Raw genomic sequence first — 15,011 nt, 5'->3', positions numbered from 1 at the left:
AATATGGAAGTTTTTGACTTTTACGAAGGACGTTAAAACTGAGATTGTTTAAGTGGTGATGTTTTTAATTTTGCCAGTTTGCTTGAGATAATGTTAGGCCTATATAAATACAAATGTGCTGACTCATCCCAGAAGCATCGGGCAGAGTCTGCTGGAAACAAGGATTCTAGTTTAGTACAATTAATGATCTTATTTCTAAAGGATTGGCCATCATGTCACCTTTGGATTAATGGTAACTTTAATTGCTGATGGTCAAAGAGGTGAGAAGCACATATAAAAAAGTCCAACACACTTTATCAGGAGTGGGTGTCTTTTTTTCTGCTACACAGGTTGATCTTTTCAGCCTCCTCCTCACCTCCTATCTTGATCACTTCTACAAGTTTGTTCATTCCTGACATGAATTCAGGCTTTTTTTTTTTCTCCCAGCTCAGCATCTTCTCTGTTCGGACACATAAGCACACAGACATTACACATTCTTCCCAGCATGCAGGTCAGGGTGCTGCAGGGTTGAATACAAATTAGCATTCTCTGCAAGCTGCATACGTTTTCTGAGAAACAGACATACAGGTGTAACTTTGCTCTGTCATGACCAATCCAATCCAATCCACTTTATTTATATAGCACATTTAAAAAAACTATCAAGTTTAGCAAAGTGCATACATGTCAGAAAATAAAATAGAATAAAAGAAAAGGATCATGATAAAACCAATAAAATACTTTAAAAAATAAATAATAAAAAAATAAATAGAATAAAAACTTTAAAAGCAAATAAAAATCCAATAAAAGAACAGAAGGAGACCACATAACTCTCATGCTGGGTTAAAAGTCAAGGAGTAAAAATATGTTTTAAGGAGGGATTTAAAAGCTGTTAATGTTGAGGACAGTCTAACATGGGGGGCAGCTCGTTCCACAGTTTGAGGGCCACTACCGAGAATGTACAGCCACCCCTGGTTTTCAGCCTGGTATTAGGGACCACAAGAAGTTGCTGTCCTGTAGACCTCAGATCCCTTGCTGGAGTGTAGCTTTACAGGAGGTCTGAAATATACTGTGGAGCTACTCCATTTAAAGATTTAACAACAAAAAAATCTTAACATGAATCCTAAAATGAACAAGGAGCCAGTGGAGGGAGGCAAGGAAGGGGGTTATGTGCTCTCGCTTACGGGTGCCGGTTAAAAGCTGAGCAGCAGCATTTTGAACTAGCTGTAGCCATGACAGGGAGGCCTGGTTAACGCCTACATACAGTGCAAAACCAATGATTGTTATAACCCTCCATGACTGTGTTTTATCACTAAAGTAAGTACACCATATTATCTAATAAGCTCATACTTCAATATGTGTCTGCATAACAAAAACACCTTCAAATTCACTTAGATGTTTATATGCAAAAGAATGTGATACCAACCATGCACTTCCTGCTCTCTGAAGGTGCAATTATAACCAGCTTTATGTGTGTGTGTGTGTGTGTGTGTGTGTGTGTGTGTGTGTGTGTGTGTGTGTGTGTGTGTGTGTGTGTGTGTGTGTGTGTGTGTTTGTGTGTGTGTGTGTGTGTGTATGTGTGTTCGTGTGTGTGTGTGTGGGTCTGCAGATTGATCGACCCATGAAGCAGATCAGACGCAACACTCCACGCACACACAGCTCTGCCTCTCTATCACACCAGCCTTATTCATCAGACACTTGGAGGTGCGGTTTTTATCGGCTTCACGCCAGAGGTGAAGAGCGGAGGGAGGAGAGGGTAGAGATCCCGAGTAAATTCATAAAGACGACAGAGAAATGCATTTTATTATCAGAATGTGCAAGAAAAATAGAGCTTCAAAATCTTGATGAAATCCAAACACAAGCTTTGTAGAGAATAATTATAGATTTGAAAGGTGTTGGTGTTATTGGGTCCACAGTGTGCGTGTATGGCAGGGTGGGGACATGCTGAAGAAGTTTAAAGGGTGAAAGTTATCCTTATCCATAAAATAAGAAACCATATCCACCCCGTCTCATCCAGGGACTGACTCTAATGAAAACACATTAGTTCTCCTCTCATTAAAAGGCCCATCCCGATAACAACTAAGTATGCTTCATGAGTCCCAAGCATTAGATTATAAACCTGTAACATTTCTCTCACAACCCTGAATGTTTCCCCCTCGCATCGCCTCTGCATTACCCAGATTTTTGGTCAGAGACAGTTAGCTAAGCAGTGGGCTAAATGTGGTGTTTGGCTGATGGTGCTGTGAGATTCCACAGTGGTTAAACACTAATCCAGGTGGTGCTGAGATGAAATGCGTCTGGCCAGGTTACATGAGCCTTGTAACTCTACTCCTGTATTACTGTATGTCACCAGGGAGATCAGAAAACTGAGATGGGCTGGACTAGTTGGCTCACAGCATGACGCAGGAGGGAGAGACGACAGAGGCAGAGAGATAAAGGGAGATACTGAGTGGAGGGGGTCGCTAATTGTTTACAGTGTGTGAGGTAGATGCCAGATATGGATGCCAGAGGTGTCAATCACTGTGTGCTCAGTTCTGACCTCTGCTTTTATCTTCATTTGCTGCCACTTTAGTGTATCTACATCAGCTCACGTACATGTTTATTTGCAGCCATGGGTGAAGTGTGAGATTTAGGATACTAGATTTCTTGTTTTAGTTCCCCGTTTGAATTTGTTTGAAACACAGTGTCCAGAAAAAGTGTTTATGCCATGTGTGTATGTGCTAATGTTTGCGTGTGTGACTGCTCTTAGAGTTGGCTTACAGTAGCCGGTCTATTTAAAGCATTAAAATATGTTGTATTCTGCTGAGTAGTTTGACTTGGCTATGACACCCTACTCAGCACACTGGCAATAAATAAAACGTCACAGCACAGCGGGCTAGACGGTGGCACAAACCATGAAGTTACTTAAGTTTTCACAGAATTAAAGCTTTTAATCTTCTTTTTATTGCATTTGTTCCTTATCCCTGATTGAAACAGTGATACAGGCTGTCAGGAGCTTGATGCAAAGTTTGTTTTTTTCTCCCATAAACAGGAAATTGTCTCAGAGGTTGCTCACCGGCCAAAAGCTTCCCAGCAAGCAGCCGGCACAAACAGATGCTGTTTTCATTAAAATCGACCGGATCATGTGGCCATCGTTTTGTCCAAAATGTTTATTGGAAGATGCATCTGATTGTGTACAATTGTTTAGAGTCTTATCAGCTTGATGAAGACAAAGTGAATCAGATGAAATCATCAAAACTAAAATCTAATAAATAAACACAGAGAACTTGTTTCAAGGTTTCTCCCAAAACAAAGACTTCATTTGAGAAATTTGTCTAAAATAAGTCATGAATAATGAAGTATATTTTTCACGATTAATCGCTGATTTTGCATTAAAGTCCATATTAGCAATGTAAACCCATGCATACCATCTTGAGGACGTCCCTTTGACCCGAGTCTTCCATAATGTTGTCTGCCTTGCAGTCACTTGCAACCCATTTAGCAAGCTCTGTATTAAACATCTTGAATGTAAATCATCCACAGGTCGGTGGTGATTCATAAACTCCAAAACAGTGCTCTGCAGGTTTTAGTGATGCGATTGCCCAATGACATCAGTCTATTTCAAATGTTTTTATTGGATTTTTTCAATCAATTACAAGTTATACATTATGCAAAACATTTGCAACCCACCCACCCCACCCCCCTGGGAGACTGGCCAACAAACCAAGAATAAAAAAGGATAAATAACCAATTACATGAGTAGATAACAGCAAAATAATAACAAATATAATAATAGAGATAATGAAAATAATGATATGTATACACATACATGCACACACATATATAAAATGAATCACAGAAGGAAATTAAGCAAAATACAAGACAAAACGTACTAAAATACAAAAACAAAATAAAAATAAATACAATTTACTAAAAAGTCAGGATTCTACAGCAATTCTGCGTGATTATGGTCAGCTGCTACAGGCTTTAAATTACAGTTCATGTAGTATAAACGTTATTATAATAGTCCAGGAATGGTTTCCATATTTTATGGAATTGATTAACCGATCCCTGAGAGGTGTATCTGAGCTTTTCCAGCTTCAAATGGCTCATTACCTCCTCCACCCAGTGGCTGTGCATAGGGGACGAGCTAGATTTCCAATTAAATAGAATTAGACGTCTTGCCAAAAGTGACGAGAAGGCAACAGCGTGGACCTGAGCTTGTGTGAGATTCAGATCTCTCTGAGCAACGCCAAAAACTGCCAAAGTTGGCTCTGGGTCTATGGCTCTGTCACACATGTACGAAAGTGTTTCAAAGACCTTAGCCCAGAATTGCCTCAGATTTGGGCAAGTCCAAAATGAGTGGATAAGGGTCGCTGGATACCAATGACATCAGTCTAATTAGCTGCACCTGTATGCTTAGCTTAGTGGTCAGAGTTCAGACTGGAAGTGTATCACGATGGCCAAAGTGCAAAACCTCCTATCTGAAAATTTTACATGTGCATATAGGAGGTGTTGTGCCTCAAAATATTCCCAGCAAACGTGATTGGAAGTTTTTGTCAAGTGACTTTTCTGTCACAATGAAGGGTGGGATTACCTTGGAGACGGACTGAAAATGTGCAGCCTTCCTTGTTCCATCATTTAAAGTGAAATCAGCAAATTATGCAGATAGGAGGTTTTGCATTTTTGCCATATTTTAATTCCGTTTTACACAAAGTGCATATTACTTTTGTCTTGTCTCGTGAGCCATCCAGCTGTGGTTAGCTCTGTTGAAAGATGAAAGAAAAGAAAGTTCCTTCTTCAAAATCCCCAACTGGGCAGGTTCCTTTCTGTGTGGGGTTTGCGTGTTCTCCTTGTGCGTGCATGGGTTCTCCGGCTTCCTCCAACTGTCCAAAAACATGCTTGTCAGGTTGATCGGTTACTCTACATTGCATGTAGGTGTGAATGTGTGCGTTTGTCTCTCTACATGTTAGCTCTGTGATGGACTGGTGGACCTGTCCAGGGTGTTCCCCGCCTCTCGCTCAGTGACAGCTAGGGCAGGCTCCACCCACCCGCAACCCCAAACTGCATAAGCTGTAAAGATGGATAGATGGAACTGAGCCATCTGGGATTTTTTTTTTTTTCTAAGTGAAATGCGCCATTCAAAAGCGCAGTGGTGTCATTATTTGCCATCATGGCGGCAGAAGGAAGCAGGAAGACACTGCGGGAGCTTAACTAGGGACATAACATGTGTTAATTTCTGACCTAAATTGAGTTGCAAAATTCCCCAAAAAATCATCAATTAGCTAAAAAACAGATAATCTTAAGTCACTGTTGTATTGCGGCTCATACCGTGTCATTTTATGGGAACTGGTTGCTTCTAACAAAGATGGTAATCCACCATGCTGATGGTTTAACTTGAGTTTTGTGGGTTTTAAACAATGAAGGAGTTCAGCTCATGTAGAAAGTCTGCACACTCCATCAAACAGCGCAGCCAGCATGGTGTACAATAGGTGCCATAGATGTAATACAGTAGAGTTGTGTGTGTTATGTCGTTGGGTGTCACAGATACATATGAGTTACCCATCACTGTCAGGGTACATCTGCGGCTGTGAATGAGCGTCATTGTGTGTGACACGGTGCAGACGTATGACTGCCGACAAGTGGATCCGCTCTGTGACAGTAACTGTGGCATCTGGTAGGCTTATTCACAGTGTGTGTCACTGTGAGAGTGTGTGTGTGTGTGTGTGTGTGTGTGTGACACTGTGAGTGTGTGCCAGTCCTCATAGGTCCGAATGGACTCTTTGTGTGACATGATGCTGAGTTGACCCATGACCCCACGTCCACATCGTCACTTATGCACACACACTTCTTTGTCTCTCATATCCTGTGTCTGCAAACACAACTCTTATCAGCATTTTACCCGTTGTGCCCACTTTTCCGGAGGGAAATCATGTTTAATGATCAAACATGCAAACAAAGCTTCAATAACATTTATTGTAGACAGAGGTTTATCTGATCAGTCATTTCATTGTCTCTTCTGTAAAGAAAGATTCTTAGGCTTTCAACTATTTTCTTTCCTTTTCCTCCTGTAGTTCCTTGTTAGTTTGTTTATTTGTCTTTATTATTTTTGCTGTTTTCATCACATTTGAAACAGTACTCATTCACCTCATTCCAGTGTGTGAAATTGTGTATTAACCCTTGAAAAGAATCAAAGTTTAGACACGTCGACTTTTTTAAACAAAGATGAAAAAACGAAACATATCTCTACATAAGCTTGACTTTTATACTTGATGATTTTACTTTCTAACACAGTCCCCTCTCTATCTTTCTCTCCTCAGCGTCTGAGCCATGTGGGGGCATTTTAGACGCCAGTGATGCTGGCTACATCACCACCCCCGGCTACCCGCTGGAGTACCCACCTCACCAAAACTGTCGCTGGGTCATCACCGCCCCTGAGCCCTCACAACGCATCGTCCTCAACTTCAACCCACACTTTGAGATTGAGAAGCTGGACTGCAGGTAAAAGCTGGTTGGAGGGATGGATGGAGGGATGGAGGGATGGATGGATGGATGGATGGATGGATGGATGGATGGATGGATGGATGGATGGATGGATGGATGGATGGATGGATGGATGGATGGATGGATGGATGGATGGATGGATGGATGGATGGATGGATATAAACTGTGGATGGCAAACAAAGAGAGTTGCAGAGAAGGAGTGAACAAAGCGGTGTGAAGATTTGGACTACATTAGAGGTTGAATAGCAATAAGGAGGGATGTGAAGCGAGAAGTTTTGACTGCACAGTAAGAGAAAAGAAAGCTCTCTCTTTGGAGTTCCTCTCCACCAGCCTGCCTCGGTGTAAGATTTTCCGGGTGTTATGGTGAACTTCAGCCCACTCTCCTCCTGTTTCTCTGGCTTTGGCTATCCCATAATAACCACTTTGAGACCTCCCTCTGTCCCTTGCCTCTAATTATCAAAGTCTAATTACAACACATTCACTGTTCCAGGATGGTTTTCACACTTCGAGAAGAATTAACACAGATTAGAGGATTTGGTGTGGAGCAGTGTTTTTGGGCTATTTGGCTTTGGTTGTGTGGTGAGACTGAAAGAAGGGAGTCAGCTCTGCAGCATGAATAAAAAAAACACTGCACACAGGGATGAAGGCAGACTGAGAGGCATGCTGGGAAATAATGGAGGAATGTTTCACAGTGTTGTGCAGTCTGTCTGTCTGTCTGTCTGTCTGTCTGTCTGTCTGTCTGTCTGTCTGTCTGTCTGTCTGTCTGTCTGTCTGTCTGTCTGTCTGTCTGTCTGTCTGTCTGTCTGTCTGTCACAAAGGACAAGGACTAAACCATTAAATGTGTCACAGGTACAAAATGTGATAAGAGAGAGAGCATTAAACAACAAAAAGAAGTAAAAAAGAAGACATTGAGTAATATTAGCACCCAAAATTAAGTTATATTTACTTGCAGATCCATATTTACACACAGTGCAAAGTCCCAATGGGCCTGAATCAGTGTTTTTACTATTATTATTATTATTATTATTATTATTATTATTATTATTATTATTATTATTATTATTATTTATAATTAACACTTCATTAGAAAATAAGAAACGTAGCAGAGGCACTATGAAAATTAAAAATATATATATATTTTTAAAGTTATTTATACTCAAGAAAAAAAAAACTGGATGGACCTTTTTACCTAAGAACAGAGCTGAATTTAATTTTTCTTTTTTTTCTTTTTAAAACATGTACAAAGGTGCCGTTAGGGAGACTCATAGCTATCTGAGTGGAAGACACAAGACATGAAAACATAAGTTCCAAGGGCTGTTTCTCTATAAAATAATAACTTTACTGTTTCAAAATGAAAACTAACTTCAGATGTACAGACTCTCCTCATCTTGAAAGCAAGGTGATGTCATGTGTAGAGTTGTCCCTAGGCCTCTGGCTCTCATGGCTCTAATGGGCACCATCAGCGTAAAGGGCCAGAAATATAAATCCACTGACACAGGCAAAAGGGCAGACTGATACAACAGCTCACACACACATACATACATAGGCACACACACATACACTTACAAACTTTACCCCCTCTCTGTTCCGGTGCTTTCCCATCCAGTTATTAACATTTCAGCTGTATCAATTATAGATAGGTGAATTTCCCCACTCAGATGTACCGAAATCATTCAGACATTTCTTTGTTGGAATTGAAGCATCAATATTTCACCGGCTGGCTGTTTGTTCAGAAAGGCTGAAAGGTTGAAAAAGGCCTGCTGTGCTCGTCTCTGTTTTATTTTCACACTGTGCTGTGGAAATGAAAAACATGTTTCTCTGTCTGCCTCCGTGTCTTCGTCATTTTCTCTCTACTGTTCTTATCCCTAGATCACTTTAATGCATGCAATCTATCTCTCTCTTCTTCTTTCTACCATTCCTTTTCTCTTTTCCCTCTCCTCTTTCTCTGCCGCTGCTGCTGCACTTCTTTCCTCTTCCTCTTTGAAATTCTTTCATCCATTTAAAGTCCAGTGGTTTCCCAGAAGGAAAAAATCTGGGCGAAACAACAGACTCTAATTTATTTATGAAGCATTGATGGCTGCTCTATATTGAAAGGCTTTTGGTGTGTGTCCAAACATTTCTTTTTAAAGTTTCAGTTTACTTCTTAGCTACATTTATGAAAACTATGTGTTTAACCTCACCTGTTAAAGATTGATTTTTGCAGTGTTGGTGGCTGCAACTCAAGTCTAATAGGTTGTTATTTACAAGTGTCATGCTGCGCAGAGCTATTTCAGTCCACAGGCGTCCAATGCCTGGAGAGTGTGTGTGTTTGAGTGTGTGTGCGTGTGCAGGGGTAGGCTGAAATTGAGCTGTTAGGTTCAGAGGGCAAAGAGGCCAAGGAGAAGAAACAGTGTGTGTGTGTATGTGTGTGTGTGTGTGGGTTTGTGTGTGTGTGGTGGAGATGCGGGACGGCAGACGTATGACACGGTGATTGTCAGCTGCGATCCTGACACATACACATACAGGAGTATCTCTGCCATCGTCTCTGTCTGTGTCTGGCTGTCACATTTAGACTCTTTTAGAAACATGTTCCCCTCTTTGCTTCTGTCTCGAAGTAAACATTTAAAATAGAATCATCAGATCTTCATTAAATATTGTCAGAACATTATCTTTTCATCTGTCTTAAAGCTAGGGTTGGTAGTCATGGAAAACTAGCATGAATTTGAATGCAGCATTTCCTCAGGACTCCATCTAACCCCTACCCCCCCTCCCCTCTGAGCTCCTCCAAAACGACGCCCCCACTCACATGCACATGCGCCGCTGATTCACGACCATATGATGGTGACTGATTCAAATCGGTCCTCAGCTCATGGTTTGTGTTTTGCACTACGTCAACTCATGTCTCAGTTAGCGGTAAGAAAACACCAAAACATTCTCATAGTGAAAGTTAAAAACACAAACAAACATGAAATGTACGCTCTGCAGGAGGCGGGCAGAACAGCAGGACGGGATTTGATTGGTTTCATGATTTGGCTCCTGATGGCAGGGATTGGTTGGTGTTTTCCCAGGTTTACTCCGGCTGTAGATAGCAGCTTTTTTTACCTCTTTTTTAAGAACACATTATGTATTGATTACCATCAGGACATAAAGATCATTTTAACCAGTATAACAAAAAGTGGATCTAAATCTGACTACCAACCCCAGCTTTAATTGCAGATAACAGGTGTGTGAAAAAACTGCAGTAAATCCCTTATATGTGTAGAAAAAAAGCCACTCTGGCATGCACACACACTCATCTTTTCAGGGACAGGAATGTGTGGATTTTTTGACAAAGAGTACTTTGTTTGAAGGCAAGACGTTCCTTCTCTGTCTCGCAAAGAAACTCCTGATGTGGTTGTGTCAGTCTCTCACATGAACATCTATGAGCACACACTAATACACACCGGCAGCAGCAGTGATGTTATAAATCTGCATGCCCTGCTCGGACAGAGGTTATTTTATTATGTCAGTACACTGAAGCATTTTAATCTGTTATGGCCCTGATTGCAATTTAAGATGGTAATCTGTAATCTATAATGCATCACATTTTGTCAAGCACTTCTCTGGCTCTGCAGGCACAATCGATGGAGAGGTGGAGAGACAGAGAGAGATGTTTTCATTAAGATTCATATACAGGAGCAATTTAAGTAAAGGAGACAGCTGCAGGGAGTGCAGACGATACCGTCTGTACAGTCATGGCCAAGCATAATTCACCATGTCTCCCTTTTTCTTATCACATGAGAGACAACATGCTAATGCATGCTAACACATTAGTGGTGACAGGTTACAGTAGATGTGTGGTGGTGTTTGTGTGAAGATCAAAATCACATGGCAATTTACTGTTGTAAACAAAATGCCAAAGTGCTGGAGAATAGGTACACTGTTCATGTGTAGTGCAGAGTTCACATCAGTAGAATGATTTCACACTTGATGCATTGCAGTTAAAGTTGGTGAAAGTTTTTACACAAGCATATCCTACAAAAAAGTAAGTTTTTAATCTGAAAGGGCCTTGAGTTTGGCAAAACGTATAGACTCTTATTTTAATACGCTCTAAGGGGTTCTGACTCAGAAGAAGTTTCTGTTCTTTTCTGAGCACTAAATTACTCAACACTCTTAGTAAATGTTTTAACTCTGCATGGACAGCAACTTAAAGGAAAGTGTATGTGTTCTGGGAACTAATACTCTAACTTTTTGCTGATTTTCTGAATGATATGAGAAAATGACACCAATCTGATGTCAGTACATGCAATAAGAAGCCACAAACAGGAGGTAATAAGATCAGTCCGACACCTTGCTTTAATGTAAAACAATACATTTTCATCTTTTGTAGAAATAACACAAACAGATAACATTTGGAATAGTTAATCAGTTAAGATATACAGAACCTACGATGGAGTACCAGGGCCACATTGCTGAAGAAAAACAAGTGAGATTTCAAAAATAAAGTCTTAATATTTTTGGTAGTGGTGCAACCATAGACTGTATAAAATATGTCAAGCGGATCCTCAATGAACTGCAGCTTTTAACACTTCAGCATTGGACTCATATTTTTAGACCGGAGGTTGCCGCTTGGGTGCAACAGACTACATCTCCTTCACCTCTGCTTAAAAATACTAGAAGTATGAGCTGGATTTCTGTCCTTATGTCTTTAGCTCGGCCCATGCATGCTCTAAAGGCTGATTTATACTTCTGCGTTGAATCAACGGCGTACCCTACGCCGAGGGTCCGCGTAGCTCCCGTACCTACGCCGAGGCCTAGGCACGTAGCTGACGTGCACCTCCTCCAAAATGTAACTCCCCGTAGAGCCGACGTGGACCGCAAGCTCTGTGATTGGTCAGCTCGGCGGCTTTGTCTTTCCCGCATTTACAACACTTCCGGGATCCTGGACATCGGCCGCACATCGGCCGTGTATTTCATCTCCTCCTCTCTATTCTTCATGTAATCATGTCTGTATGATAAACAGCAACATGTATCAGCTGGAGATTAACATAACATGCTCTGAAACTCTGTGGAAAAGTAAACAGAGATCGTAGCGGGACCGGAAGCAGGCGGCCGGCTATCAGAGAGACCGCACTGCCCTCAGGCGTTTCGGCGGAGAATTGCCGCGCGACACGAACACACCGACGCACAAGTATGTGGTGCTCATGTCTGCGTCAGCCCCTGCTGCGTAGGGGAAATGCAGAAGTATAAATCAGCCTTAAGTGTGCTACTGAGGGGAGGCAGTCACGCAAGATTCAGAGATCACTTAGCACGGGATCATCGTCTTTACAGGCTCCAACAGAACCCACCAGAAAATAACAATGACATCAACGTGACACCTGAGGCTAGCTGTTTGATTATCCTGATGACGTGTGATTCAACAGTAGAAAGAAACAGTGGAGTGAGTAAAAAAGCGCAGGCAGGGATTTGTGAAACATTTTGCCCTGCTTTGTGCTAAGCTAAACTGTTGCTTACCCCACCTTCCACTGGTACTGGTCTGCTTTCAGTCCCTAGAGTCAGAAGGAAACATGGTGTGAAGCAGCGTTTAGTCATGATGCTCCACATATCTGGAACACTCCCTGGAAGCTGTAGGTCTGCTCCAACTCTCACCTCTTTTAAATCAAAAAATAAGACCATTTTATTTGACACTGCCTTCCTATCTTAGCTCATTTTAACTCAATTTAAATGCACATTTTAAATTTATTTTTAATATATTTCTAATGTAACTTTTCTTTTCTGTTTTATTATATTTGTCATTTTAATTGTGCTCCTTTATGCTTGTCTGAATGTTTCCAGTGCTTTTAATGTTTTAATGTAAAACACATTGAGTTGCCCTTGTGTGTGAAATGCGCTATACAAATTACTACAGACATAATTAAATATATCAATCATCTGTTCTTACTATCTGTTCTGTAATGCCAAAATTACTGCTTAAACACTTCTAATGACAGAATGGCATTAAGATTTGAAAACCAGGTCTCCAACGAGCCGCAGAAAGTGATCTCATACTCTCCACATGGCAGCTAACAACACTGCTAAGGTCAGAAGTCTGCTAAATGTTCAATTTTTACAGTGTATGTTGCCTTATAAAGCAGTAGTTGGTTGTCTACTTCACATTTTCCTCTTAGCTCACTGTCTCTGCCTCTGGAAGCAAGATCTCTATTTGGAGTGTTTGGAAAGAACGCACCCACCCGCACACACACAGAGACACACACACACACACACACACACACACACACACACACACACACATACACACACACACACACACACACACACACACACACACACACACACACACAGCTGCTTAGGGAAAAGTGCAGAGTCAGGGTCCGCTGAGGGCAGGCTCAAATCATCCTGACAGCTACCTCCTCTCTCTCTCTCACTCGTCTCCTCTTTCCTGCTGGCTCGCTCTCCCACTCCTCTCCCTCCATTCATTCTCACCCTTCCTCACCCCTCCCACCCCCTCACCACTGCCCAATGGGTCCCATCCATCATCCTTCATCTGCTTTGCGTCTTCCTCTGTCCCACCTTCTCTGCCCTCCTGCTTCTCCTTCCTGTGTGCCTTTCTTCATCACCTCTCCTCATGTCTCTCCTATTTACTCTTCCCTTCCACCTCTCCTCACATTTATCCGTATGCACCATGCCAATCCTTTATAGGCCAAATCATTATTCAGCATATGAAAAAACACACAGGCAGCGAGCCAAATGCCACACTCTCCTCCATTTCTCTCTGTCTTTCCTCCTCCTTCCTCTCCTCTCCCTCTTCTCCTCCTCTTAAAAATGCTATTCTACTCTCTTTATCATTTTCCTCAGCCTATATCTGTCTTCACCCTCTTTTATCCTCCGGTCTGTGTCTATCCATCACTTAAATCCCCTTTCTATATGTCTGTCTCTTATTCTCATCCTCAGCTCATTCTGCATCCTCTCCAGTCCTCCTTTACCTCAGATCACTTCAAAGTCAGATGTTATCTTTAAAATTGATATGAGGGAAACACACATATGCAGACAAACACACAAACATGTAGCTTAAGGCTTACTTTTCTTACAGGAAGAAGCAGAGGTAGGCCTTCTTGTGGCTCTCAAACAAACTAATATACAGAGAAACAACGACAAGCAGACAGGCACGTCCGCTGCTTCACGGTGATGTGGCTTACACAATAAGTGTGGAGTATAGCAGTGAGTTAAGAAGTGATTTATATGACAGAGAAGCTGCAGTCAACGATAATGGTTTCACTAATGATTTAGACCTTGTCTTTGTACTCCGCCTCAATCAATCATTTAACTTCATGCTGGCTGGCTCTGTTTTCTGTCCTCATCTTTTCTCCTCTTCTTTTTCTGTCCGCTTCTTTCCTCTCCTGTCTCCTCTCCTCTTTTTTCCTTTCCCTTTGTATTCTCCCCTCCTCTCCTACCTTTTTTATTCTCCTCTCCTTTCCTCTCATCTCCTTTTTATCCTCCTTTCTCTTCTGTTCATCTCCTTTTTATCCTCCTCATTTCCTCACCTCCCCTTTTATCCTCATCTCCTTTCCTTTCCTGTTCTTTTTATCCTCCTTTCCCTTCTTTTCATCTCCTTTTTATCCTCCTCATTTTCTCACCTCCCCTTCTACCTCATCTCATCTCTCTCCTTTCCTGTTCTTTTTATCCTCCTTTCCCTTCTTTTCATCCCCTTTTTATCCTTCTGGTTTCCTCTCATCTGCTTTTTACCCTCCTCTCATTTCCTCTTCTTTTTACACTTATCTCTATTCCTCTCCTCTTCATTGTATCCTTCTCTCCTTTCTTCTACTCACTTTTTCCTCCTTCTCTCCTTTTTATTCTCCTCTCCTCTCTCTTTTTTCTCCTCTCCTCTCCTTTCCTTTTTGTTCTTCTCTCCTCTCCTCTCCTTTCCTTTTTGTTCTTCTCTCCTCTCCTCTCCTTTCCTTTTTGTTCTTCTCCCCTTTCCTTTTTATTCTCCTCTCCTCTCCTTTTTATTATCCTCTCCTTTTTTTTCACCTCTCCTCTCCTCTCCTCTCCTCTCCTCTCCTCTCCTCTCCTCTCCTCTCCTCTCCTCTCCTCTCCTCTCCTCTCCTCTCCTCTCCTCCGCTCCCCTCCCCTCTCCTCTCCTCTCCTCTCCTTTTTTTCTCCTCTCCCCTCAACTGTATCAGTGTGATTTGATTCTTCTCATAGCAACCTTGTGAAACACACTGCACTTGTAAGCATCATGCATTGAGCTAGAAATCGTAGAATATTAGAACTTACACACACACACACACACACACACACACACACACACACACACACACACACACACACACACACACAAATCTTACTTGGGGGTAAAAGTCTGGAGGACATGACCAGGAGCAGAGCAAAAGGTTGGATTGATGTGATGCGACACTGGCCTCAGGGCAGAGAGGAAAGAAGAGGAAGTTGGAGGAAGAGATGAAGAGATTGTATGACAGAGAGAGGAACTGCATTTGGAGTGACAGTGGATGTTCAGTTACCGACTGTGGACATTTAGCAGCTGGCTGCATGTTTGAATTAGCATCAGAGTGACTCTACCAGCAGGAGAGTCATCT

At 41.8% G+C, this 15,011-nt stretch overlaps 1 protein-coding gene across 2 annotated transcripts in view; it reads left to right on the top strand.

Annotated features, from left to right (window-relative positions):
* The window catches only part of LOC117820823 (neuropilin-2-like), a 136,257-nt gene that overhangs the window by 13,873 nt on the left and 107,373 nt on the right, over positions 1–15,011 (top strand). For both annotated transcript variants that reach the window (XM_034694761.1, XM_034694762.1), the window contains exon 2: positions 6,276–6,456. In XM_034694761.1, coding sequence (XP_034550652.1) covers positions 6,276–6,456 — 181 coding nt within the window. The remainder of the gene's footprint in view (positions 1–6,275; positions 6,457–15,011) is intronic.

Source organism: Notolabrus celidotus, chromosome 10 (assembly GCF_009762535.1).
Source record: "Notolabrus celidotus isolate fNotCel1 chromosome 10, fNotCel1.pri, whole genome shotgun sequence".
NCBI lineage: Eukaryota > Metazoa > Chordata > Actinopteri > Labriformes > Labridae > Notolabrus > Notolabrus celidotus.
The sequence above is the reverse complement of the archived record's forward strand: the minus strand, read 5'-3'. Positions and strand labels throughout refer to the sequence as shown.